This window comes from Sprattus sprattus (genome assembly GCF_963457725.1).
Source record: "Sprattus sprattus genome assembly, chromosome: 10".
Taxonomy (NCBI): domain Eukaryota; kingdom Metazoa; phylum Chordata; class Actinopteri; order Clupeiformes; family Clupeidae; genus Sprattus; species Sprattus sprattus.
Window position 1 is genome coordinate 10,160,154 of NC_137908.1, and position 16,438 is coordinate 10,176,591.

General features: G+C 46.8%; 1 protein-coding gene across 1 annotated transcript in view; it reads left to right on the forward strand.

The window, feature by feature from the left end:
• mtss1 (MTSS I-BAR domain containing 1) overlaps nt 1–16,438 on the forward strand; it is a gene marked incomplete at its 5' end in the record, with an annotated part of 62,276 nt that overhangs the window by 7,767 nt on the left and 38,071 nt on the right. The window contains 2 exons of the mRNA XM_080846769.1: nt 850–911; nt 4,182–4,255. Coding sequence (XP_080702895.1) covers nt 850–911; nt 4,182–4,255 — 136 coding nt within the window. The remainder of the gene's footprint in view (nt 1–849; nt 912–4,181; nt 4,256–16,438) is intronic.

The window sequence follows — 16,438 nt, forward strand, 5'->3', positions numbered from 1 at the left end:
ATAAAGTGTAAATTATATAAATTATTATAAAGTGTGGTGACTTGAAACCAGTATGTGACATTCTGTCTGTTTATCCGCTGGTGATTTCATGCGTTTCATTCAGGCATTTTGTGTATCTGTGCCCAGCAGGGGCCAACAGCTTGGGAGTGCAGATAAGAAGCTGATGAGTGGAGATTTAGACTTGGCTTGTCTAATAGGCATTATCCCTCTCCCCCAGTCCAGCCACATGTGACTGGGGTTGTCCCACTTGTGCTGCGTGAGCAGAAATGGATACTAGTAAATCGTAATAAATATGCGCCCATACATCTCCTCCATAAGCAGTTTCGTTTGGGTGTCTGTTAGTGAGCAGTTATTGTTATTTCAGGTATCAGTTGAGCGTATAGTATATAAATGCTGCCCACTCCTTAGTTGAGTAACTAAATGTGAGGTCAGGTGTAATGGTACTTTCACCTCAAGGAAACTCAAAACCATGCCCTGAGGACCACTGGACCCTATAAAGGTTCAGGTTGTCTGTTTGCCAAGGGTGTGGCTAGAAGCTGGTGAAAGTTCTCATTCTGACCTGGAGGTAGTCCTAAGTTTTGGATAGCCACTCCACAGAATCCCTCAGCCCTTGTCTTCCTTGAAATTCAGTTCCCCATGCCAGCTAGCTTCCTCCATACACCCTCCTTGGTTAGAAAGAAAATAATGCAAATATAAGCTGCCATTAAAAAAAAAAAAAGACTTAATATTGGTTTGTCTAACTTTTCCGCAATCTGTGCTAACCACAAGCACGTATGCTATGGACTGTTCATAATGAGTTATTGTGTTTACCCTGGAGTGACCCTGCTCGTCTCTGTGTTTGCATTGCAGGCCAGTTACCCAGCCTGGGAGGACTTTGTCTCCAAAGGAACCAAGCTACAGTCCCAGCTAAGGTAAGAAAGCTAGTGTCCATATCAGTGGAAGTGCAAGGCCTCATTTTGACCTGGAGTTTAGAGGAAGTAAACAGATTTATTAAGGCCCTCAGGCTTGAGCTACAGCGTGTTATTTCCTCAAGGCTTCAGTTTGAGAGGCACTGGCTTTTCTGGAACAATTTGAGAGTTCTGTATTCTTTCTAATGGACTCTTTTTCGAAGACACTAGCTGAAGGTTTACCGTCACATAATTGTTAAAACAGTGTTTTCCTTGACATACTTAATGTTTTTTCAGTCAGGAATGTCAGTTGTTGACATGACTTAAGTTGAGCTTGACAGACAGTCAAGAGTGAAGCCAAGAGCGAGAGAGAACATAATTATAAAAGAGCGGCTTGTGACCGCTCTTGCAGCCGTCCCCTTGGCCACTGTCCCGTCCACAGTTCCCGGGGGAGTGGAGAGAGCGTGAGGTTAATGACCCTCCCTGCGGACCACTTCAGCTGATAATCATCGGAGTGCCCGCTGGGCTTACGCCCAATTAGTACTGTTCGTCGAGCCATCCTGTCCGAGAGAGCTGAGCTCTAATGACTGGCACTGCCAACGCCTCGTGCTGTGTCGAACCAAAACAAAACTCCCAAGGCATGACGTCAAACTTGTACACACACACACACACACACACACACAAACACACCTGCGCAGGCACACGCATACGTACGCTTGTTTTTAAACAGAGCGAAACTACAAGCAGGAATAACACAGCAAGAAAGAAAACACGTGGTCCTCCCCCATCTAGCCCTAAGCCTTCTAATAGAAACCCCATAGTCTAATGTGAACCAACAGCATTCTCAAAGAGGAAGGTGAACACGATTCCCAGAGCAAACCCACTAGTCTTAAACCTGATTGCACTCATGTAGGGCCAATGATTTTCCGCGATAACAGAAAACGGACGGAATTCGCAGAATGAACCCTTTGGAACGGAATTGCAACTTTCAAACAGAAACATCATTTTGTGCAATCAATTGTGATCAATTCCCATGTATTTTGGGCTGCAAGGCTATATTTCTTTCAAATAAACACAACAACGATTGCTACGATGAAAAAATATTAATTAAAAAACAAAACCACTTAGAAAATGTCACGTCTGTGCTGAACTCCGCTCAGGCCACGCCCCCTATCATTGGCCCTAGTCATGGGGCTGAAGCGGCCCCCACAGCCCTGAGTGAGCTCCCCGCTTGGGCCCCTCTTATATGGGTCACTGGAGTGGAGAGAGCCCAAGGGCTTTGTATTGATGCTCATCTGATACCTGCCGAGATCTCAGGTAGACTTGCCCCACTATGCCCGTCCCTATCCCCACCCCAGCCCCTCACAATGGCCCCATTGACCCGGCCAGCTTTGTGTGTGTGTGTGTGTGTGTGTGTGTGTGTGTTTGCTTCACTTCACTTCACTGCTCTTGCCCTGCTCTCAACTCCCCATCCCAGCTTTGACTCATAATTCAAGAGTCCACAAGCCAGTCTTTCGGACTTCCTTTCGTGTGGAAAACACAGAAAAGCGTTTCCTTTGTTTTTGGTTTTTTTTTTTTTTATATAGATATGAGGATGAGACTACTGGTTATATCGATGTAGTTTGGTGTTGTTGATTAACAAGTGGACAATCTACCCTCACTCTACACGTCTCCTACACGATTGTTCTTCTCTCACAACAAGGGTCTACTGAAGGCGGCACATGCTCTGAACACGCGCACACACACACACAGAGAGAGGGAGAGAGAGATGTTCTCCGGTATTGCATTTGAAGATGCTGACACAATGGATATTCTACAAGCAAGGACCAAATAAAGCAACTCCCTTTCCCCTTATTGTGTAATTGTTCTCTGACTTTGATAGCAGCTTTGAATTTTATGAAAGAAAGTGGCAAATATGCAGCATTGGTAGCTACAAGACTCAAGCGTATTCAGCCGTTTTCTCTTCATGCAAAGGCACAGATTAACTGTAGCTAAGGTTAGATGACTTATTTGTCATGCATTTGCATTTGGCAGATATGAATATTCAAAAAATATTTCAAGAGAATACGGCATTAGGATGAGGAAGAGCTACATGTAGCAGTTCAGATGTGAAATTACAATTGCAATCAACAGTGTGATGAACTGCAGAGAGCAAACAAGATTCAAGTTTATTCTCAATTCCAGTCAGTCAGTGCAGCCGATGGCACAAGTAGTGGGGGTGCTGAGGGGGAGCAGCAGGTCACAGTGTGGTCGAGGCAGGTTCAGGTCACCTAGGAGCCCAGTTGCAAACAGTGTCATCTTTGTACACACTAAGAGTGTTTTATTCTTTTTCTTTGCTATGTCCTAGGGTAGATGGAGGGGATGGTTGGGGTGTTGGATCTGTGGAATTAATAGAACTATTCAATAAATCAAAAATACTGTGTTTAAGGTGGTAAACACTGTAGGCCTTTGGCTCATGAAATGTCTTCAACTTGTTACTGAGTGTTGATGTCCAGGCTACCTTTTTCAGAAAGATTGATCGAAAAGCTTTTATTGTCAAGGAGAATGTAGAGTTTTTAAAGAAGAGATTATAGAGGGTTTTTAATTGAAGACTGAAAACTTGGCTGCACCCGTTCGATCGTTCTCCCTCACACTCCCTCCCTTCTCTTGTCATCAGTGATTTGAGAGGTTGGGCTACATTTTTCTCCATAAACACACCCACACATTCACACTTCCTAAAAAGAAAAAAAAAGCCAATGGAAAACCTTGTCATGTGTTAAATGAAGTGTTTTGGAGTTCGGAGTAGAAAAAAGGAGTTCTTGACCCTCAGTCTCGGCTCCAAGACAGGAGTGGGTCGTGTGAAGTCTAGACACAAGATCTAGAACAAGGAAGACCTGGACTCTGGGCTTAGACAAGACTTTATTGCTCGCTCTCTTCAGCTCTCTCTTACACACACACACACCATGCACACTCACACACCGAACACACAGGCGCACACACACACACACACACTTTGCTATACCTAGAACGGTACTCCCACACAACATGGAACCCTTATCTAAATTGCATCAGGGACTCTGTCCTAATAATAGGCCATGTGCAGTGCTCTAATAGGCTGTTTCCATTAGCGCTCTTCTGAATATGTCTGTTTTGGTAGGGAGTGTGGCAGACAAGAAGGAGTTCATGACATGTCAGTTTAGCGCTTGACATAAAAGCCTCAGGGAGGAAACCATTTTCGAAATGCAACTGTTTACTTTAGCTCTCAGTTGAATGTTTCACAATGTCGATCTGTCTCTGACTTGCTCCCTCCTCCAGGACAACCATCATCGTCACAAGCTCGTTCTTGGATGCGTTCCAGAAGGTGGCTGACATGGCAACTAGTACCAGAGGTAAGAAAATAAGACAACACCTGGAATGTAAGGTGTGTGTGTGTGTGTGTGTGTGTGTGTGTGTGTCAGTGTTTGTTCCCATCCCAGTTTCACCTTCTTGGTAATCCCTAAAGGGCAGCCTCACAGCGTTTCCTATGAATTTAAGGTTTTGTTTCATTTTCACATGAAAGGTTTGAGTGGGAGTGAGCCAAAGAGCTCGTTGAGGAATCAACAGGTGTCTCCTTCACCTCCGTGCTCTCACGATGAATTTATGATGAGCAGCAGCTCAAGTTCAGTTTATGAGAGCACAGTGGATTCAGTAATGAAATGCCATGTCTCACTCTCTCACACACACACACACACACACACACACACACACCAACATACACACACCAACATACACACACACACACACACATACACACACACACACACACACCAACATACACACACACACACACACACACACGCTGTTTCCACCCAAATGTGTTGTCTGCTTGCAGAGAGAGACCGAAACAAGGAGGCAGACAGCAGGGCAGAAGGAGTAAATGGGGAAGCCTGTTGGGGAGGCTGACTCACTCAGACACCGAGCAGCCTGGGCCTGAGGCAAGGCGAGGGGATTTGGGAGTTAGTGGGTGTGTTTAGGAGTTCCTCGTGGAAGGGAGAGGGGAGAGGGGGCGGGAGAGGGGTTGGGCGAGGGGTGGTGGGGAGGAGGGTGAGCTTGTTTTTCAACTCCGGTGCAGATCGTCTCATGTGCTTCCAGTTAAACAGTGTGCGAACCAGCAGTGGAGTTCAGGAACACAGATCAGTCTTGAACAAACCCCCCACCCCCAAAAACTCTCTTTCTTTTTCCCGTTCTCTCTCTCTCTCTCTCTCTCTGATTGTTTGCCCCCTTCTTGCTCTGTCAGTCAGGCTCTGGTTGCACTGTTCTATTATTGATAACAGTTTTCTCTCTGTTCTTCTGTCAGACACTGACTCAGCTGATGTTTCTAAATCTGCCGAACTTACCTACTGAGGACTTAGTCTAAGTTACTTTCAGTGAGAGGTTTTATTTTTGCATTTGTTTGTTTTTTTACTGTCAGGCATAATAACAGAATGAGAGGGAGCAGAGGGAGATGGGGAGGCTGGAGAGGCCTGATTCTCATTTACTGTTAGCCAACTGTGTGCACCATCATGGCTATGTTCTGCAATCATTTTTTTCTCCCAAAACTGGTTTGTGGTTAAACTGCTGTCTGTCTCTACTTGTTAATGTGCAGTATTTATTTCTAAGGAACTAGATGGAATTTTCTGTACCATTAACCATGACTAAATGGCTCGTAAAGACTTCCTGATGGTAACAGGGCTTCTTTATCAGTTACAATGGAAAGGGTAGTCACCAGCTGGTGTGATTGTTAATTTAGACCAAAAAATTCAAACTCCGACACAAAAGCTGTTTTAATAGACGTGTTGAACAGCATTTCTGACTTCTAAAGCCAGATGACCCCTATAACCCCAACACCCTCACCTTCCTCTCCCCTCAGACAGTGCCCATTGTTATAGCTGTGTAAGGTTTGTGTACACACACACACACACAGACAACCAAGAATCTCTAATGGTGTTTTCTTTGACCGATCCTGCTCTCCCTGCCTCTCTGTGCAAACGGTGCCAAGCGTTGGCTCTCTGACTCTCACGTTTGCTGTCCAGGCAGCTGTGTGCCTGGCCCATACAACCGCCTGCTCTGCAAATCTGCTCGCTGGGGGGTTTGTTTACCCCCCCCCCCCCCCCACACACACACACATTCTCTAAAACATGTTCACAGATACACACACACTATGCCCAACTTGGTGGGGTATTCCGAATTTGTGGTTTAGTGACAAACCTGGGTAAGTTAACACGGAGTAAGTGGTAAGCCTCCTAATTGAAGAACCTTATGGCTTCATTCTTCTAGCAAAACAGTCAGAGGGCTTCTCTTTGCGTAGGTCTCCCACTTACTCGTCACTAAACCACGAACTTGGAATACCCTCCTGTTCGGACTACAGATTAATGGGGTTTTTCCATTGCCACTTTTGGCCACACCAAGCCAGGCTGTGCCGAGCCAATTTGCATTTGCGGCGCCAAACTGCTACGCTGACCAAAACTGTGCCGAGCTACGCCATTCGTACGGAAAAACAGCACGAGGACCCAGTGTTATTTTGGGGGTGGGGTGAGCGAACATGTGTCTGAGGCCCAGGATAGACTTAGAGACATCACTGTTTAAACACTGCACACTCTCAGCTAATCTCTGTGAATCTTGTCGATGGACGAGTTTTGTCGCGCAGGGGATTCGGGAGAGAAAAACAAGTCCCCCTTTGAACACAGAGCCAGGAATAGTCATGCATTTATGAGTGTTTTTTTTTTTTTTTTTCAAACTCTGTAGCTGGGAGCGCTGAGGAGCAGAGTGTGTTTGATAATCCTCTAATGAGAATACCTGCCGTTGGCCACCCTCACGCACCTCTCCTCTGAGTCAGGCTGCCTCAGCCCAGCCCATCCCTGCCCTAGCCTGGCTCAGAGGAGTGGTGCCTTAGAGCTGCTCCTAAGGATGGCTGCTTGGGGAAATGCCTGGCATGGAAACCAGCGCTACTGTAGATCACTCTGAGAGGAGTGCTGCTCTCGCCTGTGTGTGCATTGTTGAGAGAGCTGTTGGTCTGTGTCTGTCCCTAACCCCTTACTCACTCACTCTCTCTCGCTCCCTTATTTCTCGCTCTCGCGAACACTTGTCTTTCACGCTCACGCTCTCTCTCTCCCCCCCTCAATCTCTTTCTCTCTGTCACTCAGTCTCTTTCTTTTCTTTTTCTGTTTCTCTTGCTACCTCTTCTCTCTTTCTCTCTCTCTCTAGCTTATTTTTTTCTCTCACCCCCCCGTCTTTCTCTCTCTCTCTCTTTCTCTCACCCACTCACTCACTCCCTTGTTCGTCCACTCTCTTGGACACTTGATTAGTCTCCATCTGTCTTTCTCTTTGTCCACTTTATCTTTCCCCACCGTCTTCCTCCTCCCCTGTCTCTTTGCCAAAACAGAATGAGCTAAAGTACCGCATCGCATTAAAGGGTGTCTGTGATTCTGCACAGGAAAGAAATCTTTCATGTAAAGTCTCTGTCTCATACTCAACCTCCTCCATCCACAGTCAGTACCGCCAGGGGCTACAACTGCATCAGCCAGCAATGCCTTGTAAGTTGAGAATGACTTTGTTATAGGCAGATTTCATCTTTGGACCCAGCTTGGCTGACAAAGATGTGTGTGCTTCCAGCATGTGCTTGTGTAGCCTCCCACGTGAAGCAGTTGTCGATCCATTGGCCAAAGTCTTTTCAGCAGATGCACACTGGGTTTTCTCTTACAGTGGCCACACTCTAAGTCTGAGTCTTCAAAGAGCTCACAACGAGTGGGGATCAGATCACAAGGGGAGAAGTTGAGAGGTTGGGTGATTTTTGCCCCTTGTCATTCACTTCTTTGCTCTTCTTAGCCTTGTCAGTTTTAGGACGGATCAATGCACCCCCCAACCAACCCCCCGTTACACACACACACACACACACACACAAACACCCTCATGATGGGGTCACCTGGTTACTCGCATCACTGGAGCGTCCCCTGGGATTCTGCTGGCTAAGCAGTTAAGCGTCCTCAGCAGTATCCGCTCCAGCCTATCAGTCAGAGCCATTGATTTGTCCATCCAGAGACACTGCTTGTCTGGAGGTGATTATGTTTTTGGGTCTGTCAGCACGTGGAAATTGCTATCTACAGGAGGCCATTGGTCAGCTGAGAAGCCGATGACACACCAAACGTGTGGCCGTGAGTGTTGACTTCACGTGCCTGCTGTGGTGCTTGGGCGGTAATGGCTGACTGAGGGGCTGATGGATGTTGCCTTATGCAGCCGGACCATTCTAAATCGGTACCTGAGTACCGATGACGTTCAGTCTTACATTTCTGCCGTCAAGCCACCGAATTCCTCTACGAAAACGTGTCAAGTTATATGATGATATCATTGGTTAGGGGTTTGTGGCACAAATGATTTAAAGCCTCAAGCATCTATCGTGCCACTCCGTCCTCTCTCCTCACTCATCCGTTACGTTTTTCCCCCGGGTGGAGAAATTCCCGCTCGGGACTTGCCTTGTAATTAACTGTCCACTTTAGCCTCCACCCAAAAACCTCTGATCCCTTCGTCCACTCTCTCGGCCGCACTTGCTCTTCCTAGCTTCTCTGTGATGTATGCTTCAATAGGAGCAGCTGGACTTTAGAACATTGATCTATCCCCTTTTTTCTTTTCATCCCTCCTCATCTCCTTTTTCCATCTCACTGTATTGACAAGCCGTCTTTTTCCAGTGACTCCAGCTGGCCAGCATCCTCCTCTTGCTGCTTCTCACTCTTTCTGTCCATTCTTTCCCTGTCTGGAGGAGAAGACGGATGATGGCACATTGGAGGATGGCGAGACTTCCCCAGTCTCTAGTCAGGTCTCCTCCTCCTCCTCCACTCCAGTCATTGTGGATTTACAGCTCAGCCCCCAGCACTCCCTGGCTGTTCAGCCTCCTGAAAGAGCATCTCGCTCAGGGACGGAGGAGATTCATCTCCACTTTGATTGGACAAATAAAAGAAATATGGCCGGCTGGATGGGCCCATTTGTTATTGCGCTACTGAATTAAGAGGACCGGGGCCTCTCTGTGCTCAGTCTATCAGGCATAACGGTTTTTATTTATGTGAAACCTCTTGACTAAATGATATTTTTCCTGTCCATATTAAGTCTTTCTGCCGGGCGCATTGCCAGACTGTGCCAGGGTCACTACGTCTGTCTCTGCTCAACTGCATCCCTGTGCCAGCCGTCCACACACCCACAAGACCGCCATGAAGAAGTGGTGTGTCAAGAATTGTATTATGTGCAGCATCGCACTTGGCACTATGCTGAAGGCCTTTTGTGTTTTTAGACATTTTGTATGGATGCTGTCGCCATGGTGAAGTACATGTGGCACGTCGTGACGGTGCCTGGTGCACAAACAATTAGTCTCTGCTGGCTAAGCGTCGTCAGCCTTGGTTGGTCCTCATGTGTTAGTGACACCAGCAGGTTAGCTGAAACCTAAGCCACAGCAGTTGACACAGTGACAGCAGCACCTAGTTAAGTAGTAGCGAGGTATGGCAAAGCAAATGCCGAAATGTGTGTGCGCTGCAGTGAGATGGTCATTTTGGTAACGCACCTGTTTTGGAGCACTGGCCTGCCTGAACAGCTGACGGAGTGGTGTCATTTCCCTCTGCCATTTTCTCTCTCTCTCTCTCTCTCTCGCTCTCTCTCTCTCTCTCTCTTTCTTTCTTTCTTTCTTTCTTTCTCTCTCTCTGCAACTCTCTGTCTCCCTCTCTCTCTCTCTCTCTCCCACTTTCTCTCTCTGCCACCCTCTGTGCCACTCTTCTCTCTCTTTCTGTGAAAGCCAGCCAGTTCAAAGCGACCACCACCACCACCCACCCCCCCTTTCTGAGCCTGGGACCCCTGTGCAGCAGACACCAATGCACACATTCCAGACAGAGCCGGATTAGAGCAGAGGAAAGTGTTTGGGGTCTGTCTGTCATTCCCACAGTACATTGTGGACCATTGTGACTACTGGTGCGTGTGTGTTTTCGGGGTTGCACAGGGTACTGGAGCATTTGAGTACTTGGGCAATGGCATCAATGCTCAAATTTCCACAATAACATCGAGTAGTTGTTAATCATGTGATGCTAGATCTCGCGCACAGTTTCCAGTTAGAAGAACAGTTATTATAAGCTATGCGCATTCACCCCAAGTGTTGACCCCCTCGCCCGCCACTGCTGGGGGCCCCCTCCCCCCAGTGTGGGGTCAGTGCCCTTCTGGACAGCTGCCTAATACTCCAGTACCAAATCCTACTATCCCTTCTCATAGCACCCTTCCCGTCTGCACTAGTCCAACTCTGTTCCCTTCTCTTTGTGTGTGTGTGTGTGTGTGTGTGTGTGTGTGTGTGTGTGCGTGTGTGTGTGTGTGTGTGTGTGTGTGTGCTTTTCATCGTCCAGTATGTTCACCACGTTCGTGTTTCAGGGTGACTCATGTTGGGATGACACTGTCCACATGTTGAGCTCCTCCACCCTCTAGGGCAACTTCCCTACAATCTTGTGACTTGCACTTAAGTTCTCCTTCTATTTCCACTCACGTTATATTTCAGTATGTCCCATCCAGTTGTCATAACTGAAAAGCGGAATCTTTTTTATGTCATGTGCTGTGCCGCCTGGTCTGTTGCGGCCAAAAGCGCACCAATGAATCTTGGTTCTCGGGCAGAAAAGTGGGGTGCTGGAAGCCTTTGTTCCTCTCCCCTGGGCCAGATAGACACTGATTCAAAGCAAGCTTGCTGATAGATGTAGATGTTTGCTTTGCCGTTAGCTTCCCTAGATCAAAGCATGTGGTAAATGGCTAAATATAAACGTGAACGTAAGCAACAACCCCACACTGTTTACATATGTTATTATCTGATTAGGATTTGTTTGGACTCCGTGGGCTCATAATGACTTGTATATTTGGTGCATGCCAGTGACAAGGGCACTGCATTAAAAAGCTGAACGGTAGGACTTAACACCTCTCTTTAACAAGCAGATGTGGAAATATACATTCCGGGATGGGGAAATGTAAACACAAGCTCAACATAGGGATGGCGGACAGCGGAGAGGTACACCATCATTCAAAAGTTTGGGGTCAGTTAGACATTTTCATGAAAACATACTTTAAATGAAGTAGGAAATATAGCAAAATAAATAGGAAAAACAGTCATTGACAAGGGCTGACTATGTAGCTACCTTTTTCAAGTGGTGGTGACCGCAGATGCCATAACAAAGATTGTCCCTCACTCAAGATAAATCAAGTGTAGCGCAAAACAGAAAAATAAAAACCAAAAGCCGACATGGAGGAGTGGAGAGAGCAGGCCTCTTATCCCCTTGCCAATCAGGAAGAAATAACCACAGCTGAACACCAATTCACCTGCTGCAGTGAGAGGTCATTCACCGTTTGTACCTGATGGTAACCAAGGGCTCTAACTGTAATACAAAACTGAATTACAAAAGTACATGCAAGTATTCAGTGTTAATACAGAAACTCGAGAATTAATGGAACTGCTCAAGTTTTCTGAACAACGTCTATTATGTACATGCATACAATCATGCGACGTTAGCAGAAAACATGGGATACTTTAGTAAATACTTACCTGTGGGGATGGTCTGCAGACTCTATACTTAACTTCTGGTATACATTTTTGGAGTGAGATGACAATATACACAAGAAAATGTTTTATTGCCCGTGGAGAGTGTCAGATATTGAAATATCATGAATGGTTTATATGTGCACCCCTAGTTCTCAAGAGTTTCTCCTTGATTTGTTGTCTTTGATGTTTGGGTTTGTCCTTATCTGGCTGTCTGCCGAAGGTAGCTGTCCACTTGTGACAGGAGAAACTGTATGCAGACTGGTGGTGTGTTTCTTCTTTAGTGAGAATAGAACACCCCACGTATGTTTTGGAAATATCCAGTGATTAATAAAGAATTTTTTATCCCCTCACTTTACAGTGACTTGTAGCTCCTAGAGCAGATTGGATCTTATGGTTGGTCCCCGCCTGGCACTGCTTGGCTAATTGCACACAAGATGAGCGAGCCGTTCTGTTTTGATCATTGCCTGCCCCCCGGCTAGTGCTTGTCTGTTTTTGATCTCGCCATTTCACGTGTTTGTCTATCTGGTCTGACTATACGGCGGCATTGTGTTCAGAGGCATGCGGGAACTCCTCATGACTGCTTGCCTTGGGCCAGGAGGTGTGGGGTTATATAACCCGATCGGCACACCCTCCTCCTCCTCCTCCACCTCCTCCTCCTCCTCGCTCGCTTTCCTCACCCCAGCTCCTCGCTCCTCACTGGCAGTACCGCATAGGCAGAAACAAGCCTCAAGGACGCAGGGGTGAGGGGGAGAATGCAGCCGTGCCAGACGTGATCTTTAGACTGTAAACATGGCTGGTATTGCACCTTCATGAGATGCGAGCAGCAGCAGGAGGAGGGATGTGTCTCGCACACACACACACACACACACAACAAAGCCATTTTAATGGCAGCCATTATAATGGCCTTGATAAGATTGAGATAAATGGATGAGCATGACAAGACCCACACTTACATGAGCCTCGCCTTGGGGCTTCCTCATGAGTCTAATGAATTCCTGCGAAGGGCGTTGGTGCTACAGGAATAAGTGCTGAGTCATGCCTGAGCTCTTCCGTGCCATACGGGGATGGGCTGGGCATGTTGTACAGGAGAAGAGAGCGTATCACCAACACACAGGATGCACAGGGAGCCCAAGGACGCAATCAGTTGATTGTAGAATACCTTCGGCAAAAACAAATGATCTTGTTGAATGTTGAAGAAGGTTGAGTTCTGAAAAGCTGTAGAGTTGTGTCTCTCGTATATATATTTTGAAACAACAAAAAAAGAAAAGGGAAAAAAATAGACAGAACAAGTCTGTGAACAAGTGTGACTTCAGGCAGCAGATTCCTGCCTGCTCCACCATCCCTCCTGAGTAAACGAGGAGAAGAGCGGGTGTGTGAACAGGACTCTTATGCCCAGGAGGTGGAGGGGGAGACAGTGGAAGCCTTTGTGCTGTCGGGAGCAGTTTGGGCACGGCGAGCTCTGTGCGTTTGTTTAATCTGTGGGCGAGGGTGCCACTCGCGCCAAGCCAGAGCCCCACAACGGCCCACTATTAGCACTCAACACCAGCCCTCCAAACCTATTGCGGCGCCATTGCGTGGACTTCACAGTTCTGAGAAGTTAGTGTGTGCTTTCGTCAGCCAGTTAAGTGGGCTTACTGAATGACTGAGGCCAGAGTAATTCAGACAGTACTAAAATGATTGCAATGAACTGAAGTTTGGTATCTTTGGACATTTGTAATAAAGGGTAATACAAGTGATAATGCAGAGTAGTTTTAAGGTGGTTTGGTCTAAGCCCTGGCGTGTCAATGCTTCCTGTTTAAATATACAACATGATGACCCATTGCCATCCGAGGCTTATATGGGAATAATCTGCATGGATTGAATATGCAATGCACCAGTGCCTTCAGGTCAGGCCTTCTAACCTGAGCCCTCGTGTTGTGCGTAAGGTGGCCAAACCCCTCAGGATCCCTGAAATGGCACATCAACTTTTCTGGTATAGTATACTGAGTATATTGGCTCAGAGGCCTGGAGGGCTGCTTCAATATTGATGGCAACAACTGTAAACCATTTACCTTGCTCCGTCTATCAGCAGGGAAAAATGCATAATTAACCTGTACCTGGCAGGGGAAAAGTAGCCTGGCCATTACCAGCCTGTGACTCCATTTTTTTCCGTCAGTCAGTCTGGCTTAACCCCGTTCATTTTCGTTTCCGAGATGGGCGGGTGCTTAGCTTGAGGTTTAAAATCATTGGAGTTCCCTTAACCAATCAGCAACGTTTGGTAAGCATTCGGTAGATTAAACTCTTCCCAAAGCCAGTTGGGAGAAGAGCTACGACGTCCTTTCCAATCATAAAACTTACAAGACAATACTCTTGTTCTCCTTTTAATTTTCTGATGTTCTTGAGAGTTGAGACAACTTTCCCGATAGCTTTTCGTGTCTCTTCCTCCAAGGCGTGTTTTGCGTCACAGCTCTACTGTTCGCTGATTGGTGCGGTTGGATTTTGAGTCCTGGAGACGATTGTCAACGGGGTTGGGCCAGACTGAGTATGAGCTTGAAATCAATTCAGGCGGAAATACGTAGGCTGGTGTCACCAGGCTAGGGGAAAAGTGCCTGTGAGGCAGAAGCGTAACAGCTTTTTAAAAACCTCACCGAGTTGGCAGCCCACTAAACGAGAGCTGTCATATTTTATACCCCCACCATCTATCGTCTATGATGTGGGCTTTGTCTGTCCCCTTTGTTTAGAGGGTGGGCTTTTTTGGGGGGAGGTGTGATTTTGTGTGGTTCAGCTTGGAGAACTGTGGTCGTCATTAAGAGCTGTTGGTTGGAGAGTCCCAGTTCTGAGAACCAACTATGTTTTAAAAAAAACAAAAAAAATCCCTCTGTATTCCCTCCCCCCTTTGTGAAGTCAGCCTCAAGAGGTGCCCATGGGCAACTCCCTGCTTTGTCCAGTCTTAGGTGCTCCAGATGTGAGAGTGGTGCGACATCTGTCTGCTAGGCCTGATTTGTCTGTCCTAGAAGAAGGCCTGTGTTGGCGGTGTTGGGACTAGTGATGCAGCACGTTTTCCAAAGCCGGGTAGTGTGGTCAGAGTTGTGTGGTCTTCCTCTGGAGCCTCCCCCGCCGGAGTTCCCCAGGGGCCGTGGCCATGTGGAGCGAGTTTACGGAAGATTGTTCCACTCGGCCTGCCTGCCTGCCTGCGTGTGTAAGAGCAAGAGCTCAGGGGGTGGGGAGTCCGTATGAAGGAGGATCTTCTGTGGGAAGGGAACGTGGTGACGCATTCTTCTTTTTAAAGACACTCACACGCACATTCACTCACTCACAGACAGGAACATTTAGGAAAACCGGGTTTGACCACCACACTTACCGTCCACGCCATGGGGATGTCTTTTGATCTCTTTGTGTGTGTGTGTGTCTTTGTGTGTAGAATGATTTGTCATCTGTGGGAGCGCATGTTTTGTGTTTGTGTTTGTTTTCTGTTGCCGGAAGGCTAGGAAGGTGCGCTCAGTGGTATCATATGTCAAATGGCTGTAAAAGTCAGTGGACAGGAGAGGAAGGTTGGCTTTGAAGCCAAAGCTTTGGTGAGCTTCCTGGCCACAGACCAGCATCCTTCCCCCTTATCCTGGGACACACATAACTCACGTGTCTCAAGTACTAAGAGACGGCGTGCAAGTAGATGTCCAGATTGGTTACCTATAAGCATTCATGACAATAAGCACGGCAGCATAGTTTGGGCTGTGTGCTGTGATACAGAAGTATAAAATCACTAGAGGCTGACATTTTTTGGGTGAATACTGTGGCTCAGGGGATTCCTGTGGGATTCCTATGGGATGGGAGTCAATTTCACGTGACTGGGACGGGATAGGAAAGAAGTCTATGGGAGCAGGATGGAAATCATGATTTACAATAGGTCACTTTTATTTATTTATTTATAAATATATATAAGGGCTAGTTTTTTTGTTGTCTTTTTTTATTCTCCTGTCTGCTGTGGTGTTTGGTTGCAGGCAGCCACCTTACCAGTGCATGGTGTTCAACGACAGGTATGGTGCTAACGACCATAGCAACCATTCATTTAGAGCTAATAATGGCAGTTTGTCCTCTAGCTTGAGATAAGAGATAAGAAAAGGCCGTGTGGTGGAAAGAAAAGGTTCTACAAACAAGTCAGTTTTAGCAATCAAAATGTGGATATTAAATCAGCAGATTAACAAAAGACACAAGTGTGGCAACTATGCTCTAAGCGGGACGATGCACAGCATTCGGATAACGAAAAGTGTTCTTGGTTCTGCAAACGTGCTGGCCAAATGGTGTGAATAATAAAAGGTACAGTAGAAAGCAAAGTCATCTAAGAAAAGGATGATCAAAATCATTGCATTGACAGGAGTATTTTTGTTAAAGTGGGACCATGTAGCTAATTTTACTTGGAAACACAAATACCCATGTGCAAATTGAGGAAAGGCGAGAACCTGTCCTAGTGTCCACAGCCCTTCTTAACCCATCAGCAGGGGAGTTTTGAACATTCTAATAAAGGTTCTAAAACTCCACATTATAGTCAATCGACCCAGATATTCTTTAGAATATTTATTCTCCAACGTTCTAAACCCACCGGTGTGACGGTGAAGGGTTAATGTTACGTTAGTTTAATGTTACGTTAGTTTAAGGTTACGTTAGTTTAAGGTTAATGTTAGACTATTTTACTGGGTTTCAGAGCAGTTTCTGCTGCATGAAGCTTCTGCGTGGGATTTGCAATTCCCCTCTCCTTCTGAAGGTTACACGTGAGCTGCCAGAGACTGGGGGGGGGGGGGGGGGGGTTAGCTGATTTGGTCCCTTGCGGAGGTCACCTGGCCGCTGTCCATCAAGTCCTCCATACGGCAGACTCCGTGCTGACTCTGCAAAACACAACGCCTGATGAATTCCTCCCATCCCCGATCCAAAGCCCTAGGTTTAAGGAGAGTGCTTTTTCCTGTAACTCCCACGCCTCAACCGTTCCTGAAGCCCCGTCTCATCTGACACCAAGGACTACACAGACACTGATGAGGGG